Here is a 23,691-nt window from a genome sequence, read left to right as displayed (position 1 = left end):
ATGTTCTGGTGCATCTAACCTTCTATCTGCCCTGATCACCACCTTTAGTAACCAGGGCGGGGCAAGAGGAAGGGGTGAGTCAAAGAGTTACGGTCAAAGGGAGTACACTGGCCGTTAGCCAAGGAGGAATCTTTCAGAATGCCAAAAAAAAAAAAAAAGAAAGAAAGAAATGAGATGCCCTGGCAGAAGAGGAAAGTGGCCTTTTCTCATCATGAAAAAGATCCTATTACAGCATTATCCAAGCCAAGGTTAGATAATGGTGCTTTGAGGCTCTGCCAGGTACTCAGGACAAGCAAACCTCACCCTCCCTTTCCACTCTCTCCTGGCAGGCTTCAGAAGAGAAGTCTCATATGGATGAAGGCGAATATGGGGTTGGCTAGGAAAACGTCTGGCTCTCGGGGTCCCATCAGGTGACACACCATGTGTCAGCTCTCAAAGGGTACGGCCTACACTAGATGGCTACACAGCATTACAGCTCTTACAGGTCTTCGGTTAAGGACTGGCTTGTGTCTCAGACTTTCTTTTCCTTTGTGGACACTTGTACATGTCTTATGAGAACCACGTTCTCAGGCAGCCACGTGCTGCTCTAATTTTCTGTGTGTGTAAATGAGACTTGGCTAGGTGCCCATGTTCTGCCCACTGGGAAATTTATACCCAGTCCCAAGAATTTCTGGCCAATGATTCAGAGAGTTGAGAGTTCCAAGGTGCAAGACTACCTTAAGAGCCTCAGAAAACTGTACCTGTCATCAATAGAGTCCACCTTCTCCTGGATTCGATCTGAGTTGATGTTCCCGTCGCTCACCAGCCTCCGGCCAGTCTCCACAACGGCGTTGATCTTCTCCTCATTGGCGTCCATGGTGGTCATGAAGTCCTCCTGTTTCTTAATAGCTGCTTCAGCTCCTTCCAAGGTGGTGGGCATTTCAGTATGAGCCAAAACATACTCCTGATTTAAAAAGAGGAAAAAAAAAATCATAGCAAGATGACATATCAGTGCCAGAACTCATTTTCCTATGTTCTGCATTTCCATGCAACATACTTCGCAACACTTGCTCCTTACACTTACATAAAATAATCAATTAACTCAGATAAAACTAAAAGTGGGGAGGAAAAAACCAAATTTCCGTAAGTGCTTAAATGCTCTAAATTTTTTTCCCAAAGTAAGCAAGGAAAGTAACCAAAGCTTTGTGTATCAGCCACAACAGCCCTCTCACGTGCCCATGAAGGCAGCAGCAACACACCCTTCATACACTCTGGGTTAAGGAAGATTAACCACCCTGATGCTGGTGACCATCCTCAGCTATTTTTCTTTCTCTGATCTGTCTTGTGTCCTCAGGTGAAGTCCCTGACCCCTCTAGAGCAAGAAGACAGAACCATTCGGTTAAAAAAAAAAAAAAAAAATCCTCACTGGTATCTTTTAAATTATGAGAACACACTATGAACAGAAGAGGTCCTCAATAACAGCTGAAATTGGACCCTACTTTTGCAAGGCAAGGCAGGTCCTGGTGGAAATTTTCAATTCCTGTCCCCTACACTGTGATGAGTTTCAGTGCTTTAAGAGCCGGGGGGTGGCGGGGGGAGCCCCTAAATTATCTGTTTAATTTTATACAGGTGTGGTTTAAACCAGCAGCCCTGGCCAAAACATTTCAAACGGCAGCCAGTGCCTTCTCTAACAGAAAGGAAGTGAAGGCAGTGACGAACGTTAGTTACCTGGTTGTTAAGAAAGGCCTCGGCTTGCTTTGTGTCTCTGAGGAACTGCTGGTAGGCATGCGACTGGGAGAGGAGATTCTGTCTGTTCTCCCACATTTTGTGGAGCTCGTTCCACCCAGTGTCCAAGGCCTGCAGCCGCTGCCGCAGGAACATGTACTGGGCGTCAGTCTGTCCCTGGGTGACCATCTCGCCCATGTCCCTCATCTTCTGGTAGTCCTCCTCGTAGTTGTCGATCTCGTTTTTGATATTCTCATGTTGCGTGAGAAGCTTCTCCGCTTCAGTCAGGGTGTTAGGCATGTCTTCTGAGGCGATGGCCGTCTGGGTCCTGGAGAGCCAGGACTGGAAGTCATCCAAGTCCCGCAGGAACTGCTGCAGCTTGCTGGCCTCTCCCAGGGAGGCCTCTCGGTTTTTCAGGGTGGTCTTCATCTCCTCCCACACGTCGCTGATCTCGGCCAGCCGAGACAGGATGGCCTGGGCCTGGTCCGGGTGCTCCGACTCCAGCTTCTCTGCCTCCTTCTGCAGGTCACTGAGCTTCGCCTCAATGGCCACCAAGTCCCGCTCCATGCCGGTCAGCTTGCGCTGCAGGGCCATGACGCCGGCCAGGTCATTGCCCAGGTCCTGGGTGGACTCGATAACCTTGGTCTTTTCCCGAATCCAGGATTTGGTTTCGTTGCACTCGAGGTGGTAGTTCTGGATGCTCAGGGCAGACAGAAGAGCATCCTTCTTTCTGTCAACCAGTTCTCTGAACTGACTCCACCTGTGAGTGTAGGGACGACAGAGCAGCATGAAGAAGAGACTGACTATGGCTGGATAATGAAATGAACAATGATGGTTAATGTCACACATTTGTTTTCTCCATCTTTGCTTTGAACACATGCTTTTTGGAAAATCATCTCACTCAGTAGGTGAATACCAAATACCCAGAAATGGCTCAGGCATGTAATGTAATCTGGAAAAAGCCTGACGTGAAGAGGAAGTGTTAAAGAGTTCCAATGTGAGCGGTTACAACAATCTGTCCCCAGAGTCAATTAATTTATGTTTGTGACATTTTACTCACCTCTGAACTGCACCTAAGAACACCTTCCAAATCTAAGGCTGACAGTAACTGTCAGAACCAAGACCAGTCAGCCACCACAACCTACTCAAACATGTTTATTCAACACAAAGATTAAGACTCGGACAAAGGTCTGCCCTGATGATCAGGACTTTCATTGGCAAAATAAGTCTTAAACATTCTAGAATCCTGTTCTAAAAATCCTTTAAAAAAGGACAGCACAGGTACCATCTTAGTGCCGTCTACCACGCTGGGCTCAGGCCACATCACAGCCCTAACTAACTTTGATGTGGGGAGGGGCAGGTGCCAGGCTGACATGGGTCATTCTCCTGCCATGAATGACGTTGCCCTGAGACACTTCTTGTGAAACCAGGACATGTTGAAAGGCGGATGCCAATGCCATGACATAAGCGCTGTGATGCCAGTAACCCTATGCAGGAAGTTCCTTACCAGTGACCTCACCCTCCCCAGCCCCACACACGGGCGGCTGGCACGCTGCTAGCCTCACACTCACCTCGTGTTGAGTTTGTCCTGCTGGGCTTTGATTTCCTTCTCACTCGGGTGGCCGCTGTGCATCAGCTGGCGTGCGATCTGGTTTACCACTGCCACCCGGGAAGCCTGGTTGTTCATTTCCGGTTCTAAGCTCTCAAATCTGAAATGGCAGTTCAACAGGGTGGTCAGCTCCTTGGCCACTGGTGGTCACGAGGGGAGGGCCAGTGCCCAGCAGCACCCCACTCACCTGTGCTGGATGACCTCCAGGTCCTCCAGCTTCTCTGGGATCTGCATGTTGTTGAGCCACTGCTCCTTCTCATCGATCCAGAGCTCACAGGCATCAGCCTCACTGAACATTTTGTACAGGGCCAGGGTGTCCTGGAGCGCCTGCTTCCTCAGCCGCGTCAGCTCTGCCACCTCCTTGTACCTCTCCTCGATGCCCGACAGCCGGCCCCTCACGTCCGGAGACTCTGCGTGCTCCTGGGGGAGGGCGTTGGCTTGCTCGTGGAGCGTGTCGATGGTGGGTCTGTAGTTGGCGATCTCTTCCGCCACATCCTTGTGTTTCTTCACCAGAGACTGTGTGGAGTACTCGTCGTGGCCAACGTCGCTACTGGAAACGATCTTGAGGATGTCCAGCATCCAGGCGTCGATGTCATCGGCATCCGCCTGGAACTGGTGCAGCAGTGAGGCCTCCTCCAGGCGCTTCTTCCGAATGGCCGAGAGCTGCTCCAGGTTGGCCCACTGTTCCCGGATGTAAATGATCCTCTCGCGGATCTTCTCTGACCCGAAGTGCTCCTCTGTGATCATGTCTTCGCCTTCCTTGATGGCCTGCTCGAAGTGGCCGCTGCGGCCACTCATCTCATCCTCAAATGCCCGGTGCTTGCTGAGCAGGCGCATGACGCTGGTCAGGTCTTTCCCGTAATCATCGGAGGACAGGATCTTCTCCTTCTCCCGTATCCAGCCTTCCTCTTCAGCCATCTCCCAGAAGAACTTCCAGAGGCGGCGGGACTCTTCCAGACGGGCCCGGCGCTCGGCCGCCAACTGGCAAAGCTCTTGATAACAGAACTCCATGTGGGCCACGCGGTCTCGGATCACCTGGGGGTCGCAGGGCTTGTAACCTGTTTTACAGCAAGGAAGGGGATGTGGGTGCGACCAAGTTCAACACGGGTTCCTGCTCATCTGCAGGCAGTAAGCTACACCCCATATTCTCACTCTGGGACTACCAGTTCACTTCTAAATCTAATGCAGGATGTGTAGGCCATGGAGCACCTTCTAGAATCTTGATTGGAACAGGAGGGAGGAGTGATGATAACCATTATTACTTTGGCCCAACCACAAAGTGATCACTTATGAATCGAGAAAGCACATGAATCGTATCAAAGGCAGCTGCATTTAATTGTTTCTGAAAATATAAGCAGCAAAACCAAATCATTCTGAACAGTCTCCCAACAGGTATGTGCGGCCACGTGTGAAAGCCAGGAGCTGCTAGAATGGCCACACCAGGAAAGTGGTGCACGGCCACAGAGTGTGGTCTGGCAAAGCTTCACTGTCAAACATCAAGCCACTCAAAACCAAGCAGCACGTGCATATTTAAGAAAAGGATGTGCCCATTTCAGAAAAACAGGACAGAATTTGTGTTCAGAAGGCCACTCCACTGTATCTCATGCCCATGACACAGCAGCAGACAAACCCACCAGAACCTGCAGTGGTGCAGTGACTTCAAAAGCCCCATTGGCACATACAACTTATGTACTTCTATAAAGATGGACCTCTGGTGACCAGGAGGTTAAGCTTGGAATGGGCCATCCTTACCTTCCCCGTCTGTTGCAAACTTCTGGGCAGAAGCATTGACACCTCTCACCCGCTCTGCCTGGATGCCAATGTCCGCTTCAACCAGGGCGTGCTTCTGTAACAGGTCTTCCACGCCGAGCAAGTGTTTGCCATAGTCTTGAGACAATAATAGCACCTGTGCACAAGAGGAAACAGAAAGGACATCTGTGAATACGACCTTGACTTCAGCACCACACAATCTTTGGACAAGGAGAGAGCCAGCAACTGAGCTGCACCTGCCCTCTAGCCTGCCACGGACCCTGTATCTTCCAGGGAAGATGAGTGGCGAACAGACCAGAACAAAACAAATCAAACCCAAAGGCAGTATCAGCAGAGACATAATGAACTACTGTAAGGATCATCTACCTCAGAATAAGCAAGTCAAATACACTAAAAGGAACAGAATAAAATAAAAGGGGGGAGGGGCCTACATGAGAGATTCCAAAATATAAGCTGAGGCTTCAAGAAGAAACTGCTGCAGCAACAACTTTTCAGGAAGCTAAGAGTTAAGGAAAATAGACTCAGACACTCGAAAACTTAAAAGAAATCTTTTAGAAGTTGCTGGCCCCTTAAGTAGATGCTTTTCCTCTCTTAAGAGCTTACTGGTATGCCTCTACCATACTTACACAAACAGGAAAAATCTAGCTTAAAAGCTTATAACATCTTTAACCCAGTAAGGAGAACAGGGTCAGGTGGCTGCCATGCTTAGGAGAACCCAAGCAACTTCCTGGGTTTAAGTTTGAACCCACGGACATTTTCTTATTTCTTCTATCAATGAGCCAAATATAGGGGCCTCATCCCTATAACCTCTCCAGGTGGAATTTCTACTTCACTCTTCTAAGGAAATCTCTGGACCAACTTGGATTAGCATGTGCATCCTGATTTATAAAATGAAAAGCACATCTGCTACATTTTATGAACACTTCTATTTTAAGAGGTCAAGACAGACCATACCTAAGAACACCATAAATCTGGGACAATGGGAGAGAAAACTGATGGTATCAGGTGACCTTGCCCCTCTGGCAGGAACAGTTCAAGAGCCAGGCAATAGATGAGGGCTTATATCCTGAGAAGGAAATCTCCTGCGTAAGGTCAAGCTTGGGAACAGTGTGCTGAGACAAAGGAGGCTTCGTGAGACTGTCTGAAAACTGCTCTATTCTGTTCTATCTACAAGGCTAAACGCATCCCAGTTGGAGAACTGCTGGACACGAATGAGTGTTCCATGGCCTGCATCGGAGGACACCAACAGGCACAGTGCTATGGCATGATGGCAGGTCTCTTCCTGCACAGGGGGAAAGCTCAGAGCTGTCAATAATCGAAAGGGAAGCACAAACCGGCATGAGCAGCCATTGCCATCCAGCTGGCCCTATGATCCATACGCATTACTGCACTCTATCCCTGTAACTACTGGATGTGGTAGAGAGCAAGTATGATCTCTGTTTAAATATAAAGAAAGGAGGTGCAAAGAGACTAGGCACTTTGGACTCTGGCCACCTGGTTCCTGACCTGTGCTCTGTCCACACCACCTACCGCTCTCCCACCTGCTCATACTACCTCTGTGGGCCTCTCCCCAAAGCAGTATCACCCACTCATACAAAGGTCAATGAGACAGAAAGCTAGTTCAACCCTAAAAAATTAAAAACAAAACCACAATTTGACTGATTCCCTACAGGAATGTATCTAAATTAGATCTTAATCACAGTAACAGACCTCTCTCTGGCTACTGCACTGCTCTGTTACAAGTTTTTCACATTTCACATCTCATTTAACCCATGAGCTAACATCCTTCCCATGGGTAATATGGCCCCTCTCTGGCTTTACACGTGGGCAGTTAGTTAGACAAGGAGCATGGCTGTATGTTGGGGGATTAGTGGTTGGGCCCTGAAAAACAGAGGTCTGGTAGGTTAAGCACCAGCCCCCTTTTGGTCAGGTTTTACCTTCATTTCATCCATCCAGTCCATAATGTAGAGCATTTCCTGGAATATCTTCTGCAGCCCCAGGTTCATCTCGAGCCGCTGCCTCCGGGCCTTGAGCAGTTCTAGTAGGTATTCCCAGAGTCGGATCACATTGTCCTTCCTTGCTGTGATGCGCTTGATGTCGTGGTAATTCTCCGCCTCAAGCTCCCTGGCCACAGCTACCACGGCCTGCACACGTTCCTCGTATGCGGCAATGTCGGTCTCAATGGCCTCGTGCTTTTTTGTGGCGGCCTCAACTGCTGGAAGGTCAAACCCAAAGTTGTCCTGCAGAGAAATGAAATAAAAAGAAACATGAAATTATAAAGTCACCCAATCTAAGAAAAAGAAACAGAGAACAGAGCTAAAATCCTGAGCATACCTTAATCCCTGGCGGAGCTAAAGCCAAACCTGACCCCTGAGTCCCCCACCCCATTGGTCTTGCCCTTTCAAAGCAAACCAGCAGCTTCTCATTGTGTAGAGGGGCCCAGCTCCTATCTAGCATCTGACTTAAGAGACTGAGGAGGTGATCACTTATGTCAAGCCAAGTGGAAAAGAAAGCCACTTTTGTTTACTTCATGACCAATCTGCCTTAAGTGTTAGTTGGTCAAAGATTGAGGGAAAGGGAAGAACTGTTAAAACTTATATAAACGTGAATGGTTCACATACACTCACTGGCTCTAAACAAACTCTGCTTGAGCTGCTTCCAAACCTATGAAAAATTAGATAAATAGAAGAGAAAGTATATTACAAGTTATAAACATCCTTTTCATGGGAAGTAGGCAAGATGACCTGGCAGTTACTTCAGAATACTGGATGTTGATAAGCAGCTGTCCCTATGGCCCTATGCCCCTTGGGTATGGGCTACGTTTCTAGGTTACCCCAGGAATGGTTTCTTTAATAATGTCAAGAACAGAACCTGAGACACCAGACGCTGGTTTTCGCTCAGCCAGGTCTCCCTCATAGCTGCCTTGCGATCAAATCTGCGGGCAAGCTGTTCCAGTTTCTCCTGTCTTATGAGCTCATTCCGCAGGGCCAGTTCTCTCTCATGTTCCGCCTTTTCCAGTCTTTCCCAGGCCTATAGAAATGGGGGAGGAAAAGTTTCCTGCAATGTTCAAGGAACCTTCTTTGGTACAGACAACAGCTAGTATTTCTCAAACAGATCTGAGAACTTGAAAGGGAAATCCCGTTCCCACCCTCGCTGACTCTTAAGCCTTGAGAAAAAAATATTTTTCTCTCAGAGTAGCCTCATGAAAACACTCTCCCACTATTTAAATCTAAAGATCCTGTGTTGTAATTGGAAAACAAAACTATAGATATGAAGCAATATAGATTATAAATCTCTTACTTTAAGAGGAAATAAATTATCTTAAATAGCTCATCATATAAAGATAAATGATTTTTCTCAGAAAAACAATGACTCACTTACTCTACCCTGAGCCACTTTTTAAAAATTGACACATCTGAATATTTCTTTCAAAATCCTGACCAACTGTCCACATTAAATTTATTCCTATGAAATGTCTGTCTTCACATTTTAAAAAAATCCAAACATTCCACTCAAAGGAATCTAAGTATGTACAACTAACCACAGAGTTCTAGATTTTTCCAATTTCTAGCTGGAAATAATGCCATTGTGAAATTCCATAATTGCCACGATAATGAAAATAGTTTACTTGAGAGTTTCTCTGATGGAAGGATCCAACATGCTAAGCGCCACAACTTCTAGAGTTTCCAAAAACATGAAATAAGGTTTTGATTTTTCCTTTCTGTAATTTATAGAGGTTTAAGATGATTGCCTGGGACAGATGAGGGTAAACTGATAACATCTGAGTAGCAAGGTTTATCCTGAGCCAAAGCTGGTTTGATAAAATCTAACATTGCTCCCCTAAAGCCCCCACCAGAGTGGCCTACCTCAAGTACCTGCTTGGCCCTCTGCCACACCTGAGCACCAGCTGCCAATTATCAGATCAGCAGGCAGGGACAGACCCTTTCAGTCTCCTGTCCTCTTAGCAATCAAGACCCAGGGACAGATCTTGAAACCTATAAGACGTCAAGGCCCCAAAGGACCAGATGCATTTTACCTTGTTAATATCAGAGATGAGCTTCCCCTCTCGGGGCATGTAGACCTTCTGGTTGTTGGCCCTCATCTTGCTCTGAATAGTGAAAAGCAACACTTCCAAGTTCCCCTTCTCAGTAAATCTAAGCACAGGGGAAAACAGCCATAAATATTATCTATTATAGTTTGTTCCTTCATGGAGAAAAATTCATTTGTTACTAGAGAAAAAAACCGTTTTACACAGTCATGCAATTTTAAAAGCCATTTATCTCTGGTCTGATTTATGTGAAATGCATGTCAGAGAGACAGCAGTGGGTTAGTTATTGGGTATCACAAACCTCAAAATATGCCAAATGGTGGAATTTTTTGTGGTTGTTTGTTTGTTGTTGCTGAGATTTATATTTGAAGGTGTCAAGGGCACACAATACTCTTTTATTAATCACCTCAATCAAGGTTTAAACCCTAAGTCCTGGACAATGGACTTACTTCATTCAGAGAGCACAGCTGAATGCATTCAATAAGGATTATTTCAAATGTCTACATGAAATAATTTTCAAAGGGTTTCCGAGACCTCACCAAGGAATCCACAACTGAGTGGAGCTTTCAGAAGAAAGGAAGAATGACTCTGGAACTACAGTAAGCAAGAGATAAATGTTTACAATCCTTATTCAACAATTATGAACTTATAAAATATATGAAAAATCAAAATCAGCAAAATCTGATCTGAACTGTTATGAAACTATTACCTTTTTTATGTAACACAGTGTGAATATTTACATATTTTGCTGCAGATATTTAGTGGGCTTGATTATGAGTTACTGCCTCAGACCCATCTGGGATCTTACACAACATACGCGCTGTGCTACTTTTCTAAAAATGAAAAAACTATGGAGTCCTGAAACACACCAGCATCAGGACTTTGGATAATGGATTGGAGACCTGTACTGTTTCTTAGTATTCTCATGTGTACAAATCACTGGCACATTCCTAGTGGCAACTGCTCGGAGAGGGCATGATGTATAATAAATCTCAGCGACACAGAATCAGATGAAAGGAGTAAGACAGGCCACTGGTGAGAGGCATTCAGTTAAGAGATGAGATCACAGAGGTCATAAAACAGGGGTCTGTTGGCTGCAGTGACCTCTCTTCCCACATTGATGGTCACTCATTACAATTTACATCTTACTTGGGTGGTTTCTCCACAGTGCGGTAAGTGTTGAATGCCTGAAGCTGCTGTTGAACCCCGACCAGTGAATTGGCAAATTTGCGATTGTTCAGAATGATGATGGTTTGTTCAATCCACTCCAGAAGGTCAGAGGCAAGGGATTCATACTTTTCAATCATTTTTTCTGTTTCAATAGCATTGTCAAGCACCTGTACACAAGGGTTAGAAAAATTGAAAAGATCGTACCACCACGTAAGGAAAACATAATTGCAATCCTACATGAGCATATGCACACTTAACAACTGGCTTTGAAATGGTTCTGTCCTACTTTGGCACAAGCATTTTAACTCAAGGAACCATTTGCTAACAGGCACCCAGATTGTAGCTTTTCTTTGTGAGCAATGACAGCTTAATTCAACTCTAATTGGTTCTGTATCCTCCCAACCCCCAGGCAAAGAATTTCTGAATGACTTCTGTAGCCTAACCTCCGAAATTCCTAGAGAAACAAAAAGGGCTCTATTTAGCTTGGTCCTGTCCCATGAATTTTCCATTACATTGCATCCAGAGGATAATGTCATCTGATCTGAGGTGTTTTGTAAAATATAGCAGATCGGCCGGCACAGTAGCTCATGCCTATAATCCTAGCACTCTGGGAGGCCGAGGCAGGAGAATCACTTGAGGTCAGGAGTTTGAGACCAGCCTGAGCAAGAGTGAGACCCCGTCTCTACTAAAAATAGAAAAATTAGCTGGGTGGGTGATGTGTGCCTGTTGTCCCGGTTACTCGGGAGTCTCAGAAAGGCAGATACATCGATTGAGCCCAGAAGTTTGAGGTTACAGTGAGCTATGATGACACTACTGCACTCTAGCCAGCAAGAGTGAGACCCTGTCTCAAAATACAAAACAAAACAAACCAACCAAACAAACAAACAAACATAAAAGGCAGGTGAATATCAAATGAGAAGTGAAAGTAAAAAGCCTAATACCGAGCCTTTTCAACTGTGTTAAGTAGGATTTCACATCCACGACGTTAGCCAACTTGGTTAGATTTCCAATATCCAATTTTCTGGAAAGGCTGAGGAGAGAGGTGTTTTGGGATCTGAGATCCCCCTCAAATCCTTTCCGAAATATTTTAGCCATCACTCCTACACCTCCAGTTTCCCTTTGGGATGAAGAGGCTTCTGCCTACTTCCCCACCATTTGTAGAGTCTGCCACAAACTGCTACTGGCAAGTTCCTGAGTACGTGGGAGAACGAGGTGCTCAGCGGCAGTACAGTAGGGCAGGAACCTGTCATGTCTCACAACTTAGAAAACTGGTGTGCACTCACCTTTCCAATTCGTTTTCCTTCAACAGCCAAGGCCTTCATCTTAGAGAAGTAGTGGTAATAAGTCACCACGTAAGTGATAATAGACTTCTCATCGGGGTGGTCCACGCTGATGTCTGTAACCCAGAGAAGACTCTGTTCAGGGTGCTGCTTGCTGCCCCACCCAAGCAGCAGGAACAAACAGAACAACTGTTTGACAACACTGAACAGTCCAGTATCTTCATTTTTTATACGTGAGGGTTCTGCCATCAGTGCATTAATTGCAAGGACAATGAGGATGAAACCATCTCAGCGACCCATTTATTATGTGAATATTCATAAAATGCCATTTACAGGCATATCATGTTCCTCCCCTTGCCCCTACTTTACCAACTAGGCTGGTGTTTCTTAAGTCCTCATTTCTGCTTATGGCACCAGCGTCTCCCCCAGCTGCTCAGTCTTTGGACATCTTTATCTCCTTGTTGCTGTATCCAGTTAGTCCCTAATCTGAGTCTGGATGGCTCTATTTATTTTTAATTTCAGAATATTATGGGGGTACAAATGTTTTGGCTACATAAATTGCTTTGTACTGTTTGAGTCAAAGTTATAAATGTTGGATGGCTCTATTTATAATGGAAGCCTTATTGTCACTCGTGGTTCAGACCCTTCCGGTCCCACAACCACACCTGAAACACAGCTCCCTATTGGTGTTTCCCCACTACCCAATTTGCTCACATGGTGCACCCAGCCTGATCTTCCAGATGCACAGCTGTGAACACATTTCCTCCTAGCTCAGAATTACTCAAAAGTGCCCTTCAGTCTGAAGAATAAAGTATAAGTCCTCTAGTCCTCTAGAATCTGGCTGTAACTTTCCTTCCCTTTTTTCCATCCTTCTATTCCACAAATCTATATTGGGCTTCCTGTATGTGTCAAGCATTGTTCTGGACATTTTAATTCTACAGCCTACTACTTCTTTTGAGGCACTATATATCTAAACCAAACCTGACTACTCACTGTTCTCCATATACACCCCAGAATTTCTAACATGCTTTCTTTCACACCCAACTTCTCTTTGCCTGAGGTGGTCTTCCCTACCTCATCTCTATCTTGCTATCCTTCGAGGTCCAGCTCAAAGTTACCACTCCAACACAACCGTTTATGATCCCTGTAGCTGGAGTTACTGTCTCCCCCTCCTCTGTTGTCCTAGAACTTTGCATGGACACCCGGGTCACCTTCTGCCAGGTATTATAATTATTTATGCCTTACAAGACTCAGTCCCTGAGGGCAAGAAGAGTCCGTCCTGGCAAGCCCCTGTGCCACTTGACCTACCACCTTCTTAGTGTGTTGTCCTGCACAAAGTGGGTGGTCAATAACTATTTACTGAGAGAAGGAGCAAATGAACAAAAATGGCAAGTCTTTGAAGTACAGCAATATTGAGTAAAGTGCTCAACTTGGGATAGAATGAGAAGAAAAATCGCAGGATAGTTCTTAACAGATGCATCAGGCTTTTTTCCAAGATATATTCACACATATACCTTCATTTCTACCCTCCAGACAGCCCTATATGAAGCAAGATTGTTTCTTGTATTTTAAACATGAGCACACTAGGGCCCGGTGCTGGGCTGTTCCCTGTGTGGGGTCACCGAGGCAGCTGACAGCAGCAAGGCCAGAATCACAACTACTGTTCCCACCCCAGGGCTCTTAGGTCTGCTCAGCTCCATCAAAGTGTGCCCAAAAGAGAGAGAACTGGAGGACAGCCAGAAAAAAATGCCAGTCTTGTATCCCATTTAATCAACACAAAATGTCCACATAATTGCAAGGAGTGAGCAGGCAAAACTTTTTACTTAACTTGTCTACAAGTAATTTTTAAGTGATGCTCTTTGGGGCACTGGACAACTAATAGTCAAGATCAAACCCAAAGGTAAGTGGCATCAGCTGCCATTTTTTAGCTCTTTGTCTTGTGATCTGGGGAACATCAATCCCCTTTTCATACTGGGCAGTGAATAGAAAGCTTAACTAATGAGCAAGTTAATAAACAATTTTGTCACTGTGATAGGAAAAAAAAAAGGGTCTATATCAAAAGCATAAAGGGCTAAAACTAAGGAAAAATTCCTTCCCATAATAAGGTAGAGGTTAAGCATGAAGATTTATCACAACCCAAGGAATTTCAGTTTTCTGTTTATATTGAGAAATCACTTAGAGGGTTAGCACAAAGATAATTTTATCTCAGCTTCCTGTAGCAAACATATCAGTGAATCTGATGCAGTGGAAAACAGCAAGAATCCTGCCTGGCAGCCTCATGACCTTGATGTGTCCTTGGGGAGTTAAACTTCCTGTTCTATATTTATAAAAACTTTAAACTTTCACTCACATACACATGGTTTTCTCTCTCCAATATTTGCTCACAGCTGAGAGGATCTATAAACCTACAGCACTACAATCAAATCCTCTGATATTTTAAGTGCTTCTCAAAATTAGAAAAAGTTCCTGTGAGAGTTCAAGTTGAAATGAAGCCTAGAATTAGGATTTTGTTAAGTAGAGAGCTATAAGCTGGGGGACTATCCCTCGCAGGTCAGCTCCATGTCATGCAGGGACCCACGAGTAGAGGTATCAGTGCCGCACAGAGAATGGGATGTGGTCAGCCATAAAGGCCTGAGAGTGCTGTTCCTTTTCCCACCCCCACACTCCCCTTGCCAGAATACGCCTTCCTCATTTAAGCTCTTACTTGCTCATAAGCAAACAAAGCATAGCCTCCTCACGAGGCCCTTGCCTCCAATCTCTACTCATCCAAAACTAACCTGCTTGCCAACTTCAGATGAATGTCAGACAGCAAGCATTCACTGCAAGCCTAGGCCAGGTTCTCTATTCTGAGCACAGCTGCTAAGAACCTTCAATGACTCCCCATTGCATGCTGAATAACTTCTAAAGGTTTTAGCCTGTGGGGGTCCCATTCACTTTGCAGTGGTATTCCCTGTTACCCTAAACACCATTCCCATTGGATTGCTGGTCCTCAAACATACTTTCCTCTTTCCTGGTTCTGTACTTTTGCTCATGCAAGCCTGCATGCCTTCTCCTTCAGACTCTGTTTAAATCATACTCATCTTTCAAGGCCTTTTTGAATGTCACCCTTTCTACAAATCCTCAAATAATTCTCATAACCAAAATTAAGTTATTCTTCCTATGATAATTCCCAAAACATGTTGTACAAATAAAACATACTGACACAAAGCAGATTTTATATTAACACTTCGATGCTACAGATGCTAAAAGTCCCAGCTTTTATCCCTTGAGTCCTTACCTTCGGGGTCCAACAGTTTGGTGAGGCCCAGGTGCTGCTCTGCTAGGTTAAATGCATTCTGTAGGTTGTAGTGTGCATTGGATTTCTTTAGTTTGTCAAAATCTATCAGGTCAGGCCTGTGTAGAACAACAATAGCGAAATATAACAAAAATCAGGGTTTGAAAGGAAATCATGTCACCAATGAGATACAATTATTGCTCCAAAAATGTTAAAATAACCACTTAGTGGAGTAAAACTCTAAAATATTATGTAATCATCAAACAATGAAACCTCATTTTTGAATAAAATACTTCTAAGTTTATTAAGAGAAGAGATGGTGAGTGAATTTGTTTATTTTGTTTGGGAGAATTTACATATTCTTCCATATTTTCCTCACATGGAACGTATGAATTTCTACCACGGTACAACATCCAAGGCAATGGATATGAGAATCAAAAGTCACCCAGATGTGCTACAGAAGGATGGCAACACTCTGAAACCCCGTAATTGCTAGCATGACTTCTACGGAATTACCGGTGTTTGTGTATCAGTGCATTGAAGGCCATGCCGTCCCTCCAGCTGGTGGTGAAATTGTGAATGTTGACATTGGGGTACCTGCCAAGGACAAAACACAAGAGAAAAACAACAGAATTACTAAATAAAGGTTTATATTTTTGCTAAATGCAGTGTTAAAAAAGTTTGTTATAAAACCTAAGGCAATGAATATCAAGAAGGACAATCAAGTCAGAACAAATATCCCATCAACTCCAGCTTGCTATAAGATAAAAATAAAATATAAATCCATGTGGCTTTTCTTGCTTGGCAATTCAATCACACAAAAGATGTGAACTGTATCCTAGATTTAAAATACTATTCTTACTCAGGAAATAGTGACCACAACCAGACGCCTCTGAGGACTGCTTCCTCTGGCTCTCTGCTCCACCTGCAAATACGCCAGGATCTGTAGTCACTGAAATCCAACTTCACACATTACTCTGGGACAACAAATGTGGGGATTACCTGTTCAGGTGACATTCATCTTTCTTTTTTCCTTAAATCACTTAATTGGATGAAGTTTTGTAAAACAAGTACCTCCCTGAAAAACATGTTTGAAACTTATCCATAATAAATCAGACATTCTATACCATGTTGATTATTAGTAACTTTTTATCTGTGGTTGATAAAGGTTCATATCTGACTTGACCCCTTTATTAGGCCAATAGCTATTAATAATTTATAGTTTCCACACTTCCTGTTCATTAGTTACATCTACCCTTAAAGTAGTTCTGATAGTAACTCTAACTAATCTGATAGAAAGTTGGTTCTCAATGAGTACTTATGACCCTAAACCAATTTGATGAGAACTTTAAAGGTTTAGCATCAGTTGAGCCTTGACAGCTTCAGTGAACAACAAAAAAGATGTTCTCTAAAAATATCTTCACTAAAATTTCAATGGAAGTATAAAAGGAAGGAAAACTGAGACAGATAATGTAAAAAGATTAAAGTTTAATGCACAAAGCTCCCCCAAACAGCAGAAATCAAAAGGAGGAAAAAAACCCACAACTGTATTTTTAAAATGTCATGGATGTGCTTCCTAAAAATGCTTCCATGGTTTAAAAATTCAGAATATAATGCACTCTGGAGCTTCCTTAATAAAGAGAAGGAATCTGACTGTGATGATGTGGCAGGTCCAAAATATAAATCAGAACCCTTTCCATTCTGGGAGCTAGCTGAAAAGTCAAATATCAACTGCTTACACGCTAATAAGGCTTCTCAATGGAAGTAATGGAAAAGATATCTGTCAACACTTGCTAAGTGATGACTACGGTGGAACTCAGTCCTGGAAGAAGCGCCCGACACCCTTCAAGTTCACACTTACCCAGCTGTCTTCATCTGGCACCACAGCAGCAATGCATCCTTGGCAGATTTCTTCTCTTTGTTGTCCTCAGTTTCCACACTGATATCCTGGATCTAAGATTTACAAAGAAATATCATACGGCTAGGTGGATCAGCTGCCTAACAAGAGCCACTGAAGAACAAGTCTGCATATACATAAACAATCACCTTTGGATCAAAGCTTTGCCCTGCAGACTATCTACCATGTCAATGAAAACTAATTCCTGAAGTCAAGGCTCACTTCAGAAACACAACCAGAACTAGGTTTTCTACTTTGCACAGAGCTGAGGCTGAAGGGAAGACTAGTTCCCAGCATGAGTTCCCAGCACCTAGTAGAGGTCACGTCTGCACCCAAAATAGCCCATCTTTCCAACTACAGGCCAGCACAGTGGTTCATACAGTACATCTGAAACCTCATCAGACCCCAGAAAAATATTAAGTTGGGCTTTTCATAACCAAACATTTTTTAAACCAGGGTGCCACCTTCATGGATGAGGATACTGTGCGTACCATCTCCTGAATGCTGACCCAAACTCTCAGAGCAAGAGCATGTTTAAATGCTGTGCTTCCACAGTCTGCATTCATAAGCTACTCACAGACGGCACATTTTCAACATTATACATAAAGCCTGGTCTATCAGCACAAAAATCAGACTGCCTGGGTCTGAATTAAGGCTCTACCGCCTACTGTGTGTCCTTGGGTGAGATCCTCAGTTTCCTCATCTGAGGAGTGGCAATAAAAACAGTGGCTACCTCACAGCACTGTTACTTGCTTAAATGAGATAAAAAGCATGAAGTACTGAGCTCCTCATGGTAAGCACCCATAAATGTTAGTTCTTAGATAAGGAGCCAGGTACCAGCTATAAGATTTTAGACAAATGTTCCAAATACCCCTCTGTCTTTATGTATAATATGTAAATACAGATGTTTCCTTATGTATAATAAAATGTGGGATGGGGTTGGGAGTGGATGCTGTTGGCCAGGTCATCTATCGCCTTCCAGCCGTAACCATTCCAAGCTTCTCTGCCCTGCCCCCTGTCAAACCACCTCTCTCCATTCAATCTACAAATACTTCCCAGAATTCTTCTTGAAAAAGAGAAGGAGGACAAAATATATAAATACAATATTTAAAAGCTAGAAACTTACAACTAGGAATAATATCTAAGAATTGAAACTACACTTAAAAAATTTTCTCTATTTTTCACTGTGGTTAAGAATGTGACAACTGAGTTTGCATAAACCCCAATCTCTATTGTTAGGATCATTAGCTCATGTGCAGGAAAGGAATGTGAAAGCAGCACCCTCACTCAAGGGGTGAGACACAGACTCGCTAGGAAAGGCAGGCTACAGCTTTACACAGTAGCCCCTGTCAGCTTTCTTATGCTTCTGTGTGAGGAAGGGTATCTGTTCGCAGATTTGCTGATCCACAAACAAAGTCTACCCTTCTGAAATGAAGACAGTTCCCTGTCTCAACTCAGAGACTTTCATTCCGGTTTCTCACATTGTGTTTTACCCTCTTTTAAAGGTACAGCAGCATTAACACCTGTCTGTCATCAGTAGTTAATGGACACCTGCTATGTACACACGGGGCAGGCTACATCCTGGGAGCTCAGGGGTACACGTCCACGTGTGCACCCGCACATGTGCTGGCGCATGTTCAGGAGCTGGGGCAGAGGGAGATCTCTGTAGCTATGTGGGGAAAGTTCACCAAGGAGACAAAATCTGAGCTGGGCCTTGGCTGATGTGGAATCGTACATATTTGTGGAACAGGTGGTAATTTAATAAAGCTGCTGGAAGAAGCTGAGTCATGTTAAGGTACCAGCACTGCAGGCCATACAGTAACATCAACAGTCTATGTCTCTTTTCTCAAAGGAAAGTGAGAAAATACACATCAGCATTTACAGGTTGAAGTATAGGAACAAACAAGCTGACAGGAAGCTAATTAGTCAATGACTCAACCCAAATCATGCTGAGAATCTTGAAAAGGGCTGTGTGTGCCAGCTCCCCAACACGGGCACTGACCCGCTGTCAAGAGAGGCCGCGATCAGAATGCCCTTCCATGCTCTGATTACTGCAGGCCAAAGGCAATAGAAATAGAACATTTCACTCTGCAAAAATGGGGTGAAACTCGAGGAGTGTCCTGCTACTCTCACCTCTGTTGGCATAAGACCCAAGAGCTATAATTAGTGAATTCAATGCCATCCAGTCCATTTTCAAATCATGCAGGAACTAAATGATAGAAACCTACATAAGAGTTCTGTCTGGAAAAAAAAATGTCCTTGGTTGTTGTAATTAACTCCATTAACAAGGTCATTTTTAACAGTGGTTCCCTTCTCAGACCTACTTACTTAGAATCACTAAGGCTGGGCCCTGGGAACCTGAATTATTAAGAAGCTTTCCCAGTGGCATCAGATAATCAGCCAGGTCTGAGAACCAGCCAGTCAGGGAGCTGTTTCTTTCTGTAACTCCATTTTAGCCCCCACCACTTCCTCCCCCACACACACCCACAGCAGTGTAGGCTCAAGCCCAATCCTAGGGGAAGTGAGAAGGAAAAGGGATTCATCATAGTCTAAGTTCAGAGTTTCGATAAGAAAACAGAGCTTCAATTTGATTTTTCTTTTCAATCCTAGGGGAAGTGAGAAGGAAAAGGGATTCATCATAGTCTAAGTTCAGAGTTTCGATAAGAAAACAGAGCTTCAATTTGATTTTTCTTTTTCTCTTTTTATGCAAGGTTTTTATTTACCCAGAAAAATCAAGCAGATCTTTATCAAAGAGGCAGAATGGGAAGGAAAGGCACAGAGAACAGAGTCACTAAGGAGACAGGACTGTTAGAATATTTGTTTGCAGAGTAACCTGACACTCTGGTAAGAAGTTCTTCCTGCTTTTCAAATTTTAATTGAAAAGCATGATCGTGAAGCATGTGCCTGGAGAAATAACCAGTCCTGAAATAACAGTCCTGAAGTGCTGAGTGCTCTCGCTTAGGGGGTCAGACACATCCTGACTGGCTGTGGAATCTGGGCCAAGGCTCCAAACTTCTCTGGGTCCTCAGTTTCCTCAAAAAGTGAAAGAATTGGACAAAATGATCTTGAGAACAACTTCTGGCTTAAAAATACTTCTTCAGGCCGGGCGCGGTGGCTCACACCTGTAATCCTAGCACTCTGGGAGGCCGAGGCGGGTGGATCGCTTGAGGTCAGGAGTTTGAGACCAGCAAGAGTGAGACCCCGTCTCTTCTAAAAATAGAAAGAAATTATCTGGCCAACTAAAATATATATAGAAAAAAAAAAAAATTAGCCGGGCATGGTGGTGCATGCCTGTAGTCCCAGCTACTCGGGAGGCTGAGGCAGAAGGATCGCTTAAGCCCAGGAGTTTGAGGTTGCTGTGAGCTAGGCTGATGCCACGGCACTCACTCTAGCTCGGGCAACAAAGCGAGACTCTGTCTCAAAAAAAAAAAAAAAATACTTCTTCATTTAGAGCCTTTCCCCTCAAGTATAACAAAACCCATAAAATCACCATCAATTCAAACAAGCGTAAGGTTTTTGTACTTTCTCCCTGAAAACTGCTTCCTCACATCCAAAGGAGAATGAGATGAAGAAAATGGAGCCCACAAACCCTAAATAGCTTCTAAAAATATTCTGTAATACACACCACAGTTTGGTGAAGTTCAGACAGTCCAGTGCTAGTAACCAAGCACCGGCTACATCCTTACACCTTTGCTCCTGAGAGCCAGTGGCAGAGACCAGATGTTTAGAGGAGGTGCCAGTGAAATGGTACACTGGGATGCAGCATGGAAATCCCTGTGCTACTGAGACCTATCTGACAGGAGACCTCAGACTATCAGGGGCTAGGAAAGCCACAGGAGGACGTGGTAGCTTCCATGTGCCGACAGGGCAGCAATCAATCCTGAAGGCTGGATGTGACACACTGCTCAGCATACTTAACTCTCAGAAGCGCTTTCAACCTGGTCTTCCTGGTCCCTCTGGATGGGGCTCCACAAGGAGCCCTCCTCATACCTGGGAGGACAGCCTAATCCTGAGCATCTCTGGATGGCATCCCTTACCTGGAAGCGCAGGATGATGGTCCAGATGAGGCCGAGCGTCAGCCGGTGGTTCCCATCCACGATGTCGTGGGACCCCATGTTCTCAAGATGGACTCTCTGTTCCTTCAGGAACTGAAGGGCCTTGTCCACATTCTCCAGACAGTGGATGCGCATTCGCCCCTTGGTGGGTTTAGGCTGGAAACAGGAGAGCAGAGGTGGAGAAAGATCACCCAACAGGGCAAAGGCAGCCCAAGTTACTGTCTAGAGTTACACACACCCATTCCTGTGGTGCTCTTCCACCCAAACCAGAAATTTAACAAACGTGCTCATTCTGCCCAAGGACAGCACTTATCCAACAGCAACAGGAGAGAAAAATTTACATTAGGGGATGGGAACAAATTCTTCTTTAGAGAGTATTTAATCAAGGAAGCTACACAATTTTAAAATGAGCATAGAAAGTGGAAGTTTAGAGAAAAGAGAAACCGAATTTTCACTGAGAATTTCAACGCTACTGCTGCTATCCATACAAATTTTTGTAGATGTGTGACAAAACACCTGTGAGGATTTTCTGATTGCTTTACACATAAAAACAGGTTTTCCACCCACTGGTTTGGGTCATTTCCTAAGGTTGACTCAAAATGGAAACAGGACACAATACCAAATCAGGATAATTTCCAAGTGGTGGTTTTGTCAAGGGCATGAGGAAGCAGTTAAGCAAAAGGGTGTAACTTACTAAAAGAAAAGAAAAAGAAAAAATACATGAGAGTAGTCTAATCTGTTTATATTCCATATGTTTCTTCCTTTTACCCAGTTATATCAAAATCTAAAAGAGGCTCGTGGAAGGTGAACATTTAAATAAAGTGAAGTGTATATACATCTACTATATATCTCTCTATCTCTATCTGTATCTCTGCTACATCTAACAGATATATGTATCTGCTATAAATATATACTACATATATGTACACACACAGTTGATCCTTGAGCAACACAAGCAACCTGTGCAGGTTCACTTATATGCAGAATTTTTTTCAATAAATACATTGGAAAAATTTTTTAACTTGTAACAATTAGAATAAACTCGAATGGCATAGCCTAGAAATAGCGAAAAAATTAAGAAAAAGCTATGTCATGAATGCATAAATACATGTAGATGCTGGTCTATTTTATCACTACCATAAAATATATACAAACATAATGTTAAAATGTATCAAAACTTACACAAACACAGACCACACTTGGCACAATTTGCAGTCAAAAGAAATGTAAACAAATGTAAAGATTAGTATTAAGTTATAACTGCATAAATGAACTATAGTGCACAATTATTACTGCACTACTGTAATAATTTCATAGCCACCTCCTGCAGCTATTATGGTGAGCTCAAGTGTTGTCAGTATCTGCTTAAAACGCCTATGACGCTAATCACCTCCACACTGTCTCTCCAGTAAATTGTGTATTGCAATAAAAAGTCATCTCTCATGGTTCTTGGGTATTTTTCATCATGTTAATATAATACCATAAACCTTGAATAATATCATGGCACAGATACAAAGTGCCATTAGTGATGCTGGAAGTGCACCCAAAAAGCAGAGAAAAGTCATAATATTACAAGCAAAAGCTAAATTGCTTGCTATGCATCATAGGTTGAGGCCTACAACTGTGGTTGACTGCCATTTTCAAGATTAAAAATTAAAAAAAAAAAAAAATTCGTGAAGCCATCACTGCAGCCATGCTAGTAGGCATGAAGCCTTGCACGTTTTGTGAAATACCTTTTTATTCCATATTGAAAATGTAGCTTTTATGTGGGTGCAGGATTGCTATAAGAAAAGCAAGCCTATAGACTAACATGATTCAAGAAAAAGCAGTCATTACATGACAACTTAAAGCAAAACGAAGGTGAAGGATCTAAAGCTAGAAAATTTAATGCTGACAAAGGATGATCTGGTAATTTTGAAAAGAGGTTTTGACTTAAGAAGTATCAAGGTAACAGGAGAAGTAGCTTCTGCCCACCAAGAGGCAGCAGACGAATTCCCAGACACCATTAAGAAAATCACTGAGGAGAAAGGATATCTGCTGCAACAGGTTTTTAATGAAGACGAAAAGTACCCCATTCTGTAGAAAAAAGCCACAAAGGACATTTATTAGTAAAGAAGAGAAGCAAGCACCAGGATTTAAGGCAGAAAGGGATACGCTAACTCTACTGTTTTCTGCTAATGAGTCAGGTTTATGATCAGGACTGCCTTATCTATAAAGCTGCTAACCCACGAGCCTTGAAGGGAAAAGATAAACACCAGCTGCCAGTCTTTTGGTTGTACAAGAAGGCCTGGATAATGAGAACACCATTTCTGGGTTGGTTCCATCTATGCTTTGTCCCTAAACTCAGAAAGTACCTTGCCAGTAAGGAACTGCCTATTAAAGTTCCTCTGATGTTGGACAGTGTCCCTGGCCACCCAGAACCCCATGAGTTCAACACTGAAGGTGTCAATGTGGTCTACTCGCCCCCAAACACAACATCTCTAGTTCAGTCTCTAGATCAGGGGGTCGTAAGGACCTTAAAGGATCATTACACACAATACTCTACGGAAAAGATTGTCAACGCTATGGAAGAGAGCCCCCATTGAGAGAACATCATGAAAGTTTGGAAGGATTACTCTATTGAAGATGCCATCCTTGTTATAGAAAAAGCCATTTAAGCCCAAAACAATAACTTTCTGCTGGTGAAAACTGTGTCCAGATGTTGTGCTTGACTTCACAGGATTTATAACAGAGCCAATCAAGGAAATCATGCAAGATACTGTGAATATGGCGGAAAAAAAAAAAAAGGTGGGGGGGGGTGAAGGGTTTTCAAGATATGGATCTTAGAGAAACTCGAGAGCTAGCAGACACCACACCAGAAGAATTAACTGAAGACTCCCTGATG

At 43.7% G+C, this 23,691-nt stretch overlaps 1 protein-coding gene across 6 annotated transcripts in view; it reads right to left on the bottom strand.

Moving 5' to 3' along the window:
- The window catches only part of SPTBN1 (spectrin beta, non-erythrocytic 1), a 192,086-nt gene that overhangs the window by 35,826 nt on the left and 132,569 nt on the right, over positions 1-23,691 (bottom strand). For all 6 annotated transcript variants that reach the window (XM_045549604.1, XM_045549609.1, XM_045549606.1 and 3 more), the window contains 14 exons: positions 20,790-20,963; positions 16,717-16,808; positions 15,372-15,452; positions 14,859-14,974; positions 11,585-11,697; positions 10,281-10,468; positions 9,120-9,237; positions 7,955-8,113; positions 7,021-7,323; positions 5,066-5,219; positions 3,501-4,371; positions 3,276-3,413; positions 1,708-2,464; positions 741-943 (listed from right to left, as the gene is read on the bottom strand). In XM_045549604.1, coding sequence (XP_045405560.1) covers positions 741-943; positions 1,708-2,464; positions 3,276-3,413; positions 3,501-4,371; positions 5,066-5,219; positions 7,021-7,323; positions 7,955-8,113; positions 9,120-9,237; positions 10,281-10,468; positions 11,585-11,697; positions 14,859-14,974; positions 15,372-15,452; positions 16,717-16,808; positions 20,790-20,963 — 3,467 coding nt within the window. The remainder of the gene's footprint in view (positions 1-740; positions 944-1,707; positions 2,465-3,275; positions 3,414-3,500; positions 4,372-5,065; positions 5,220-7,020; positions 7,324-7,954; positions 8,114-9,119; positions 9,238-10,280; positions 10,469-11,584; positions 11,698-14,858; positions 14,975-15,371; positions 15,453-16,716; positions 16,809-20,789; positions 20,964-23,691) is intronic.

This window comes from Lemur catta, chromosome 4 (assembly GCF_020740605.2).
Source record: "Lemur catta isolate mLemCat1 chromosome 4, mLemCat1.pri, whole genome shotgun sequence".
NCBI lineage: Eukaryota > Metazoa > Chordata > Mammalia > Primates > Lemuridae > Lemur > Lemur catta.
Note: the sequence above shows the minus strand (reverse complement) of the source record. Positions and strands in the feature narration are given on the sequence as shown.